This window comes from Hoplias malabaricus, chromosome 1 (genome assembly GCF_029633855.1).
Source record: "Hoplias malabaricus isolate fHopMal1 chromosome 1, fHopMal1.hap1, whole genome shotgun sequence".
In the NCBI taxonomy this organism is placed as follows: Eukaryota; Metazoa; Chordata; class Actinopteri; order Characiformes; family Erythrinidae; genus Hoplias; species Hoplias malabaricus.
The window spans coordinates 1,498,900-1,510,699 of NC_089800.1; the positions used below are offsets into that span (position 1 = coordinate 1,498,900).

An 11,800-nucleotide genomic window follows, 5' to 3' on the forward strand; every position below is an offset into this window, starting at 1 on the left:
CACTGTCCCCTCTCAGCTCCTGTCCCTTCACTGTCCACTCTCTCAGCCCCACTGTCCCCTCACTGTCCACTCTCTCAGCCCCACTGTCCCCTCACTGTCCACTCTCTCAGCTCCACTGTCCCCTCTCAGCTCCTGTCCCCTCTCTCAGCTTCACTGTCCCCTCTCAGCTCCTGTCCCCTCACTGTCCACTCTCTCAGCTCCACTGTCCCCTCACTGTCCACTCTCTCAGCTCCACTGTCCCCTCTCAGCTCCTGTCCCCTCTCTCAGCTTCACTGTCCCCTCTCAGCTCCTGTCCCTTCACTGTCCACTCTCTCAGCTCCACTGTCCCCTCTCTCAGCCCCACTGTCCCCTCACTGTCCACTCTCTCAGCCCCACTGTCCACTCTCTCAGCTCCACTGTCCCCTCTCTCAGCTCCTGTCCCCTCTCTCAGCTTCACTGTCCCCTCTCAGCTCCTGTCCCCTCACTGTCCACTCTCTCAGCTCCACTGTCCCCTCTCAGCTCCTGTCCCCTCTCTCAGCTTCACTGTCCCCTCTCAGCTCCTGTCCCTTCACTGTCCACTCTCTCAGCTCCACTGTCCCCTCTCTCAGCCCCACTGTCCACTCTCTCAGCTCCACTGTCCCCTCTCTCAGCTTCACTGTCCCCTCTCAGCTCCTGTCCCCTCACTGAGCTCCACTGTCCCCTCTCTCAGCTCCACTGTCCCCTCACTGTCCTCTCTCTCAGCTCCACTGTCCCCTCACTGTCTCCTCTCTCAGCTCCACTGTCCCCTCTCAGCTCCTGTCCCCTCACTGAGCTCCACTGTCCCCTCTCTCAGCTCCACTGTCCCCTCACTGTCCTCTCTCTCAGCTCCACTGTCCCCTCTCTCAGCTTCACTGTCCCCTCTCTCAGCTTCACTGTCCCCTCTCAGCTCCTGTCCCCTCACTGAGCTCCACTGTCCCCTCTCTCAGCTCCACTGTCCCCTCACTGTCCTCTTTCTCAGCTCCACTGTCCCCTCTCTCAGCTCCACTGTCCCCTCACTGTCCCCTCTCTCAGCTCCACTGTCCCCTCACTGTCTCCTCTCTCAGCTTCACTGTCCCCTCTCTCAGCTTCACTGTCCCCTCACTGTCCTCTCTCTCAGCTCCACTGTCCCCTCACTCAGCTCCACTGTCCCCTGACTGTCTCCTCTCTCAGCTCCACTGTCCCCTCTCTGAGCTCCACTGTCCCCTCACTGTCTCCTCTCTCAGCTCCACTGTCCCCTCTCTGAGCTCCACTGTCACCACACTGTCTCTTCTCAGCTCCATTATTCCCTCACGGTTCATTCTTTCAGCCCCACTGTCCCCTCTCTCAGCTCCACTGTCCACTCTCTCAGCTCCACTGTCCCCTCACTCAGCTTCACTGTCCCCTCACTCAGCTCCACTGTCCCCTCACTCAGCTCCACTGTCCCCTCTCTCAGCTTCACTGTCCTCTCTCTCAGCTCCACTGTCCCCTCACTCAGCTCCACTGTCACCACACTGTCTCTTCTCAGCTCCATTATTCCCTCACGGTTCATTCTTTCAGCCCGTCCACTCTCTCATCTCCACTGTCCCCTCACTGTCCTCTCTCACAGCTCCACTGTCCCCTCTCTCAGCTCCTATCCACTTATTGTCCCCTCACTCAGCTCCTGTCCACTCTCTTAGCTCCACTGTCCCCTCACTCAGCTTCAGTCCCCTCACTGTCCTCTCTCACAGCTCCACTGTCCACTCTGCAGTTCTACACTTATACACTGTACTCCATACATTGTTAGGCTCTTTCCCCCTGTTCTCCAATGCCCAGTTCCCCCACAGAGCAGGTGTGATTTGGGCGGTGGATCATTCTCAGTGCTGCAGTGATAATCAGTTTTTAATCTTGTGGCTGATTGGTGTACATTAAAAACACGAGGAGACATATGTATAAGATGATAAATAAAAGAACAGATTATAATATTTTTATTAAAATAAACCCGTATAATTTGCGATATGAAAATAATTTGTAACAAAATAAAACTGCTGCTTGTCGACTGTGGAGTACAAAATTATCACAAGAAAATAACTGAATACTTGATCTAACAACAACAACCTTTAATGCACATTCATTTTTTAAATAAAGTGCTTGAAATCATAACGATTAGAGTTCAGGTTTGACCCATGGCCAAGAATCCCGCAGTCCCTGGAATACAGCCTTTCCCAGAGAATCCGGTCCAGAAGCTGTGTTTTAGACGGAGACGTTGAGTCTGAGGCCGATGGGAATGTGATCTGTTAATCCAGCCAACTGCGTCACATACGCACACTCCTCCACCTCCTGCAGAACAACCACAGACTCTTTAACTACAACCATAAAACCAGTGAAAGTGAAAGCCAGTTTAGTTATTATCTGGTAATAAATATGAGTAACAGGCAAGGGTCATTGGGTTGGTATGTGTCCGTTTGTGGGAATCAACATCAGTTGCTCTCACAACGTACTGGACTCCAAGTAGATACTAAATAACTCCTGATAGATTTGGGAAAAAATAACCACATCTAATGAGTAATTTACTAAATATAATTATACGATTCAGTAATAAGGCAGTGGTACTGACGGTCCGGCACGGGTCAGAAAGGGTGGCTTCTCTGTACAGAAGGTAATCGATTCTGCGTCCGACCCACGGTTCTCCAGCTTCAGGGTAAACGAGAGGGGCACTGCCTAGAGACACAGGAGGGGACAGGTAAACTTTACGCAGCTCCTCGTCCTCCAGCGTCCTGCAGGAAAACATAAAAAACATAAATTCAATATACAATATCTTTAATATGCATTTATACTTCATCAAAGAGACTGTAATAGTACGTCACATAAAGGTAAATGAACGGTATTTTTTTAACAAAACTAAAATTTCAGTCTCAGAAATTAGCTGCATACTGTGCTTTTTATAACCAAAGTAATGCAATGAGGGCGGCACGGTGGCACAGCATGTAGGGTCCTGGAGGTTGTGGGTTCGATTCCCGCTCCGGGTGACTGTCTGTGAGGAGTGTGTTGTGTTCTCTCTGTGTCTGCGTGGGTTTCCTCCGGGTGACTGTCTGTGAGGAGTGTGGTGTGTTCTCCCTGTGTCTGCGTGGGTTTCCTCCGGGTGACTGTGAGGAGTTGGTGTGTTCTCTCTGTGTCTGCATGGGTTTCCTCCGGGTGACTGTCTGTGAGGAGTGTGGTGTGTTCTCCCTGTGTCTGCGTGGGTTTCCTCCGGGTGACTGTGAGGAGTTGGTGTGTTCTCCCTGTGTCTGCGTGGGTTTCCTCCGGGTGACTGTCTGTGAGGAGTGTGGTGTGTTCTCTCTGTGTCTGCGTAGGTTTCCTCCGGGTGCTCCGGTTTCCTCCCACAGTCCAAAAACACACGTTGGTAGGTGGATTGGCGACTCAAAAGTGTCCGTAGGTGTGTGTGTGAGTGAATGTGTGTGTGTGTGGCTGTGTTGCCCTGTGAAGGACTGGCGCCCCCTCCAGGGTGTATTCCCGCCTTGCGCCCAATGATTCCAGGTAGGCTCTGGACCCACCGCGACCCTGAACTGGATAAGCGCTTACAGATGATGAATGAATGAATGAATGAGTAATACAAAGTAATACACTGCAGCACTGTATTTCTTATAATTTTATTTGTTTAAAATAAATGAAAATTAATTTGTGTGTATATAAAAACCTTTAGATTGTAATTTGTAATTTCATTTTTTTATTTATATTGAAAGCTGCAGATTTGACCAACTTCTGAAATATCATAAATGTACATCTGCTTATTATCATTTCACAGCAGAACAAAGAAATTGTTCTTCCACATTTAAACATTCTGTGGCAGGGAACACACACACACACACACACACACACACACACACACACACACACACACACAATTGAACATAAGATAAACTATGTAGATGTGTATTTACATTTGCGTAACTGTATAATGGACATTAAAAATGCAGCAATGTGTCAAAACCTCAGTGATGTGGCAACAGGTGGCAAGAAGAAACCTTTACAAAAGTATGTTTTGATTTGTATTAAAATACAATATTTATGTGTAATATCCAGGTTAGATCCACTGCTGTCAGACCGCGGCTGAATCTGTGATGGTGAAACATGCCGAGTGTGAACAAGGGAAGTGGGTTTGTGGTTTACCAAAGATCCTACGGTCTACATTTATGAAAAAACCTCACAAGAAGAACTAGGAAACCACCAAAGACACATGGCAGTAGACGTATTGTGAATATATTTCGACATTCTGCTGCTTTAGATTCAAACTTAGTTATTTTTCATTGTGTAATATTTTTTGAAAACATGAACGGAAATGTATCCTCTGTAAATATTTTTTGAATGACATTTATATAAATACGGTAGTTAATCAATAATTTACAGTGTGTACAGAATGTATTTACAATAATAGTATTTAATAATTATTTAAAGTAAAGTATTAAATACTAAAAAGTAGTCTTAAGATAAATACTTTGATTTATATTAAAAAAAAAAAGCAGGAGGCTGTAAAACCTGGGGTGAATGATAAATGTATAAAATCACCATGTCACCTGAATACATCTGAGATGTTTCTTTCTTTTAAAAAGAGAGAGAGAGAGAGAGAGAGAGAGAGGAGAGAAAGAGAGAGAGAGAGAGAGAGGAGAGAGAGAGAGAGAGAGAGAGAGGAGAGAAAGAGAGAGAGAGAGAGAGAGGAGAGAGAGAGAGAGAGAGAGAGAGAGAGAGAGAGAGAGAGAGAGGAGAGAAAGAGAGAGAGAGAGAGAGAGAGAGGAGAGAAAGAGAGAGAGAGAGAGAGAGGAGAGAGAGAGAGAGAGTATTTTCCAGCACAGGACACGTCCGCAGTGAAGCAACAGGTTCTACACAGTGACCTTTAAATGAAGGTGGCATGTGGTGAAACATGTTTCTCGGTGTTTACCTCTGTAGATGATCTGGAGTTTTCACATTCTCGTCGTACAGCGTGGGCTGCTGCAGGAGCGTTCCTACAGGAAGGAGTAGTTTCTAAATTACATGTGTATACTATGTTAATAACTTATAACAATAATAATATGAAGAAGAAGAAAATCCAGTTTAATATCCAGAATCTAACAGCGTTTATAACGGTTCAACAGCTTCATGAATAAAGAAAGAAACAAACATTTATGAAGGTTTGAGAATTGAATGTGTTTACGTTTACTCTATTTTCCTGATTTGATCGATGTAAGTAAAGGAAGTCATACCTATGACCCAGGGTTTCTCTTTCCCAGGTCCAGCTCTGCAGGGGTCTGTGTAGTCATTAAACAGACTGTGATTCTGCTCCAGTCGGTCGTCTACAGCAAACAAAACACAATTCCAGATCATTTTTAAAACGCAGACTAGTTTTTAACCCAGAAATATTTACTTCAGCAAACGAAGAGTCTGCGGCGCGCTCCCTGTTCCTCAGCATCTTATTGGAACTTTCCATTCCACCTTAAATAGTGCTGTGGCTACATTAGGGCACCTGGGTTATGCTCTTTAAATAAGAACACACTTTATGTACTTTTTTCACTGATGAATCAGGGAAGGAAATCATACTTAAACTTACTGAAATATGTGTGTGTTCAGTAAACGATTTAACTACAAATTATATTTATTCTGATATTTTGGGAATACATTAAAAGATTAAATTCCGTATTCTGTGATTTAATCCTAAATACTCTTAAGCAAATTGTAATAATAATAATAATAATAATAATAATAATAACAGCAACAACAAAGAACATTAATAACTATTTGTTCAATTTTTTTTATCAGAACAAACCTGGAGAACAGTTGTCAAAATTAAAGTCCCCACAGAGCACGTCAAACACCACCATCTCATCCTGCTGCCGCGTAATGGCCTGAAACTCAGCGATCCACTGGGTCACCATGTCCAGCTGCTCACATCGGATCTCTCCATCGCCTGCTCAGGGTGAAAAATAACTCTGGAGGAAAGCCTTCAGATTCCCGACAAATATAAACATTACACGTCGAAGCAAAGCCCATTACATTACTGAATGAATGAGTTTATCCTGTTTAGGGTCGCGGTGGGCCTGGGGCCTACCCGGGAATCACTAGGTGTAAGACAGGGACACACCCTGGAGGGGGCACCTGTCCTTCACAGGGTGACACACACTCACACATTCACCAAAACACTAATTCAGGAATGATAAAATAATAATATTGTTTACCTTCTGGAGCGTGAAGATGAGTGCAGTTAAAATATCCAACCATTTTCTTCTCTCCTCTTTGTAATCCGAGTTGTACCTGTTAAAGACACCCCTTCATTTCAAACCAATGCCCAGTGAAATACAGAGTGTACAGTTTTATCAACAGAGATCACAGACCGAGATCTCAACCACATTTAACCTTTAAGGTGTGAACTAATATTCCTCTGCTTTCACTACGGTTCCCAAGTTTGGTGAATATTTAGGAAATCTTATTCCGAATTGTTTCAGCCGATTATCAACATCTGCCTTTTTCTATAATATCAATCAATCAGACGTTCTGAATTTATAGCGAGAGCCGACAGGCTCCTGAGCAAATGATGTGGTGTATAATTACACAGTTTGGTGCAGGATTAGTAGCAGAAGCCATCAACGATTCAGGTTAATCATGAAAATTTTAAATTCCCCTTACTCCTGCTCTGAATGGTCAGGACATGGTTAATAAACAATAAGACAATCTGAGTGTTTACCTTAAGGCTGAGCAGGCCTTTGGAGGCGAGTGCATCCTCCCCTCGACCGTTTGGGAAGCAGTGGAACTGAGCCTCTAGCACCGGAAAGCGACTGGCCACAAACAGGCCACTGTTGAAGAACTTAAAGGACGAGCAGGTCCCACACGGCTGGCAGGCGTACACTCCGACATCGTACAAAATGTGGCCAAAAACCGGACCTAGGGTATTGACCAGCTTTCTGGCAGCCCTTTTATCAAAAACTTCTTGTAGGCACACTATGTCTACATTGGCTGGAAACAACATAGACACATCTAGAGGTGAATCACCAGTCTTTCCCACTGTCCGTAGGACTCTTGGAGGGTTTCTACGACCTTGGGAACCCTGTTGGTTTGAGTTTTGGTTGGAGTTCCACACTGAAGTCTGTGACTGGTTTGTATGGTTATTTACCGCATGCACACTGGAGCCCCCTGTGGCTGTTTTAGGAATTCCTCCATCCAAACCTGCTTCCGTCTGTTCAGCCGTCCCCAACTGTACCGGAGCATCGGTGGCCCCGTATGACGTGGATCCAGACTGAGGGAGGAGGCTGATAGAAGGGCTAAGAGTCCCACAGCTGCTTGGCGAGTCAATTAAAATCCGAATGTGAGGACGGCTAACCCCCTGGATGATGCTCTGACCAATGGCCAGCGCCCGATTCTGGGAGTGTCCCAAATTGTTAAACCGCGCCAGTCCGTCCGGAAGTAGGCATACGTTAGCGCTTACAAACCCAAAAGTCAACCTTCCCGCCTCCTCCCAGCCCACGTTTTGGTTTTCCAACTCCGTGGTCGCCACCTGGTGGTGGTACGAGAAAGGCCTGCGGGTGAGCTGCAGTGGAGCCCAAAAAAGGAACCCCACGAAGGCAAACGGCAAAGACAAGAGGAAGAGGACAAAAAAGAGCAGGACGCCGAAAAACACCTGGAGAGGATGGAGGTAGCATTCTTCCTCTCGTCTCCGTTGGCGCTCCAGGCTGGTGGAGTGGCACACGGCAATAAGACGCTCCAGAAACCAGAAACATGGGAATACAAGGCCCCATCCCAACGTGTGGAGACCTTCCACAAAGCCATTTGGGAATGGGGATTCTCTCAGATACATTCCTCCAGTGAAGAGACGTTGCAGAGAAAGAGTCTGCTCATTTCATATTCCTCAGAAGACAAACGAGGACCCTGTAAGAGCAAAAACATCCCAGTGTTTGTGGTGGATAATAAGACCGGCTGTCGGGATTATTTTAAAGCCACACAATTATCCATTCTTATTTCCACATTTCAGCGTTCAGTGCTGTATTCAATTCACCAAATCAGGGTACGATACACCATCGAATACTGTCCCACATTTATACCATAAGCTTCTTTACGTTTTTGGTGAAAACAAGCCCTTCCTCTCACAAAGTTTTAAAGTGCTTGTGTTAGGGCTGGACGATATAATTTATATCATGTAATCTAATGTATATTGAAATATTGAAAATGTGTTTAAAAATCATATTGTTATTGAAATATTTTAGATTGCGATATATATTGATATTGGGCTGCAGGGTGGCGCAGCAGGTAGGTGTCACAGTCACACAGCTCCAGGGGCCTGGAGATTGTGGGTTCGATTCCCGCTCCGGGTGACTGTCTGTGAGGAGTGTGGTGTGTTCTCTCTGTGTCTGCGTGGGTTTCCTCCAGGTGACTGTCTGTGAGGAGTGTGGTGTGTTCTCTCTGTGTCTGCGTGGGTTTCCTCCGGGTGACTGTCTGTGAGGAGTGTGGTGTGTTCTCTCTGTGTCTGCGTGGGTTTCCTCCGGGTGACTGTCTGTGAGGAGTGTGGAGTGTTCTCTCTGTGTCTGCGTGGGTTTCCTCCGGGTGACTGTCTGTGAGGAGTGTGGTGTGTTCTCTCTGTGTCTGCGTGGGTTTCCTCCGGGTGCTCCAGTTTCCTCCAACAGTCCAAAAACACACGTTGGTAGGTGGATTGGCGACTCAAATGTGTCCGTAGGTGTGAGTGAATGTGTGTGTATGTGTTGCCCTGTGAAGGACTGGCGCCCCCTCCAGGGTGTATTCCTGCCTTGCGCCCAATGATTCCAGGTAGGCTCTGGACCCACCGCGACCCTGAACTGGAGAAGCGCTTACAGATAATGAATGAATGAATGAATATATTTATATTGAATTATTGTCCAGCCCTAGCTTGTGTACAATGTTTTGAATCACAAAGGGCAGACCGTTTTTGTTTTGTAAGCTTTAAAGTAATATGCGAGAAATGTATTTTGCACGGGTCACCCTGGTCTATAATGTAGTTATAATGCAGAGAGACATTGGAAGACTATGAAAGTGACAGATATACAGTTTACCAAACAATTTCAGGAGATTGAACGTGACTCAGCACCAGCTGGAGCTGGAGTGTCCACAAACTATCAGTCAGTGTGAGATTAAGGCAGCCTCGCTCAGGACAGTCACGCTGTGAGAGTAATCCAGCCCTGACCATCTGCACCATCCTACTGGCTGCAGTCAGCAAGAACCATATAACAAAACTACTGTTAAAATAACAGTATCTGAACTCTGGGTTTTATTTTTCCAGTGGAAACAGTGGCACTAGCTCCGGACACCTGCTACTGCATTCTTTCATTCATTCATTCATTATCTGTAAGGGCTTATCCAATTCAGGGTCACAGTGGGTCCAGAGCCTACCTGGAATCATTGAGTGCAAGGCAGGAATACACCCTGGAGGGGGCGCCAGTCCTTCACAGGGCAACACAGACACACACACATTCACTCACACACTCACACCTAAGGACACTTTGGAGTCACCAATCCACCTACCAACGTGTGTTTTTGGACTGTGGGAGGAAACCGGAGCACCCGGAGAAAACCCACGCAGACACAGGGAGAACATACCACACTCCTCACAGACAGTCACCCGGAGAAAACCCACGCAGACACAGGGAGAACACACCAACTCCTCACAGACAGTCACCCGGAGGAAACCCACTGATCTCTTAAAGACATTAACCAATGCTTTTAAGAGGCTGAAGGAAAACTAAAGGAAAACCACTGGGATTCCAGGTAGAGAGGTGGGCTTTACTCCAAACATAATCTCTACAAACAAAGAAAAACAACAACAAAATAAATATATGTATCTAATGAAATAAAATAAGAACAGAATTAAATTGTAATATCCTTCAAAAACGGATCACACTCCTGTGTGAACAGAAACCAATGAATGAATGAATGATCTGCAGCACACTGTAGTAGAAATATGTTAAATGTAGCACACTTTCATGAACACGGACAGCTCTGAGACCTCAGATCACCCCCCACCACCATCCACCCACGTGCTTCATAACGCTTCAAAAGGACTTCAAGTGTATGAATGAGATATTAAATATGTGGGCACAAGATAATGAGTTTATGAGCGCGACTGAGGTATCACATGTTTGGGAATAACGTATTAAGCTGTGAGACTGAGATAACTAACGTGTTCGGACAATATATTTAAAGTGTAGGTGTTTGAACAAGATATTTAAACATCTCACTTCCACAATTAAGTTGTTTCCATGTAATAAATATGTAGTTTCATTTAAAAATTAAATTATAAAATAATATTATACTAAATAATAATAAAACAATTATTATTAATATATTTCACCTGATTATATCATTCACTTGGTGCACAATTTAAAGTGTAAAGTTCCTAGAAGAAGATAACTTCAAAATGAATGACTACAATAATAAACTATTTAAGGTTAAACAAAAATGGTGAATATAATTAATAACCCCAGCAAACACACACGTCGTCACATAAATCACCATTTAAGGTGGAAGGGGAAATAATAATAAGTCAAAGTCAACAGGGCACATCATTTAAGGTGGAACAGAACGTATGAGTTAGTTAATTTCATCTTTACACGTTGGTTACAGAAACTGAAGCCTAATTTAATGTGAAAATTATTATTTGAATAAGAACTTAGAGCCTCAACTCAACTCAACCCCATGAATGACTGGAGGAAGGAATATAAGTCCAGTCTGATTCCAAATGGCGAAGGAAACCGAACAAAAAGCCAAAACTAGAGGTTTATAAAGTGAATGATACCTGTGCCGCGTTATTATTAAAATTATCAGAGGCGTTTTAGCAGGATGGCTAGCGTTAGCTCGTATGCTAATAAAGTGGTAGTTACAGTGGACTCACCTTTACCTGAAGCTCCAGTTAATGCCGTGGTCAGATTTATAATTCCGCTCCAAAGCTCAGTTCTGTGAAATATAACAGTTTTTCTGTGGACCACCGTCCCTTTAATCCCTCAAATTTCCATTATCTACACTTTAATAATCTCTCTCTCCCTCGTTTTCCTGTTTTTCCCTCTGTCGTTTCCCCGTTCCTCTCTTTTACAAACTCTCTCTCGTTTCTCTGTCGGTTCACCGCCTCCCCATGTTTCTCTTTCCCCTCCCTCCCCCTCTCTCTCTCCTTTACCCCTCTTTACTCCGTTTAGTTTATCATTTTTTTCTCACTTTACATTCTTTCCGGTTTATTCTCCCCTCTTTCTTCACTCTCACTACCTTGTGTTTCTTTGATCGACCTATTTATTCATTCTCCGTTAATTTCGCTGTCTTTATCTTTTGCCTGCTCCCTCCCTCAGCGCTACTGGGTCATGCGCGCTCCCGCGGCTTTGTGAGGTAAACTGGGCTAGCTTTGCTAATCTGACACACTTTTTGCACGGATTTAAAAACCGACCCTTGACTCAAATGTACCCGATTTTATTTAGATTTATATTGAACATGGGGTTAATTGAGATTACCCTTATTAGTAAATTATTAGTAAAATAGTTAAAATATGAGTGAAACACATCAAAAATCAAACGAATTCACTGCCTGATAAAAAAAATGATAAGATTTTTAGCTTCTACAAGAAATATTAAAAACCAATCAATTATGCAAACATGAAAATGTGTATAAAGTAACTGACTTGCAAATATTGTTTGTTATTTTATTTTTTGGACCTTGTACAGAGTGTTCCATCATAAGAAAACGTACAGAGGGCCTAAAAAACACATGCTTTAAAATGGTCCTAGAAAAACAAATTTCATAAAGAAATGTTTTATTTGAAAGCCTAGTGTTCTTGTGACATTAAATGTAATGTAACTGTGGGAGGAAACCAGAGCAC

At 44.4% G+C, this 11,800-nt stretch overlaps 1 protein-coding gene across 2 annotated transcripts; it reads right to left on the reverse strand.

Annotated features, from left to right (window-relative positions):
* Nucleotides 1-1,957: 1,957 nt before the first annotated feature.
* smpd5 (sphingomyelin phosphodiesterase 5) lies at nucleotides 1,958-11,279 on the reverse strand. Of its 2 annotated transcripts, none has more exons than XM_066680777.1 (8): nucleotides 10,838-11,279; nucleotides 6,665-7,842; nucleotides 6,159-6,234; nucleotides 5,750-5,890; nucleotides 5,190-5,279; nucleotides 4,889-4,952; nucleotides 2,570-2,729; nucleotides 1,958-2,292 (listed from the first exon to the last, which is right to left on the reverse strand). In XM_066680777.1, exons 2-8 carry the CDS (start codon nucleotides 7,769-7,771, stop codon nucleotides 2,206-2,208), a joined length of 1,725 nt encoding a protein of 574 aa, XP_066536874.1. In that variant the 5' UTR covers nucleotides 7,772-7,842; nucleotides 10,838-11,279; the 3' UTR covers nucleotides 1,958-2,205. The 2 variants fall into 2 exon arrangements, with proteins under 2 accessions (XP_066536874.1, XP_066536868.1); XM_066680771.1 differs by having other exon boundaries at nucleotides 10,832-11,278.
* Nucleotides 11,280-11,800: the final 521 nt, after the last annotated feature.

Bases quoted from the DNA above. Each gene is read 5' to 3' on its own strand.
- smpd5 (XM_066680777.1), bottom strand. From the start codon at position 7,771: ATGTATCTGAGAGAATCCCCATTCCCAAATGGCTTTGTGGAAGGTCTC. The intron at 4,953-5,189 runs GTATGACTTCCT...TCCTTCCTGTAG, and splicing joins AGAGAAACCCTGGGTCATAG to GAACGCTCCTGCAGCAGCCC. The intron at 2,293-2,569 runs GTCAGTACCACT...GTTGTTCTGCAG, and splicing joins TTTCTGACCCGTGCCGGACC to GAGGTGGAGGAGTGTGCGTA.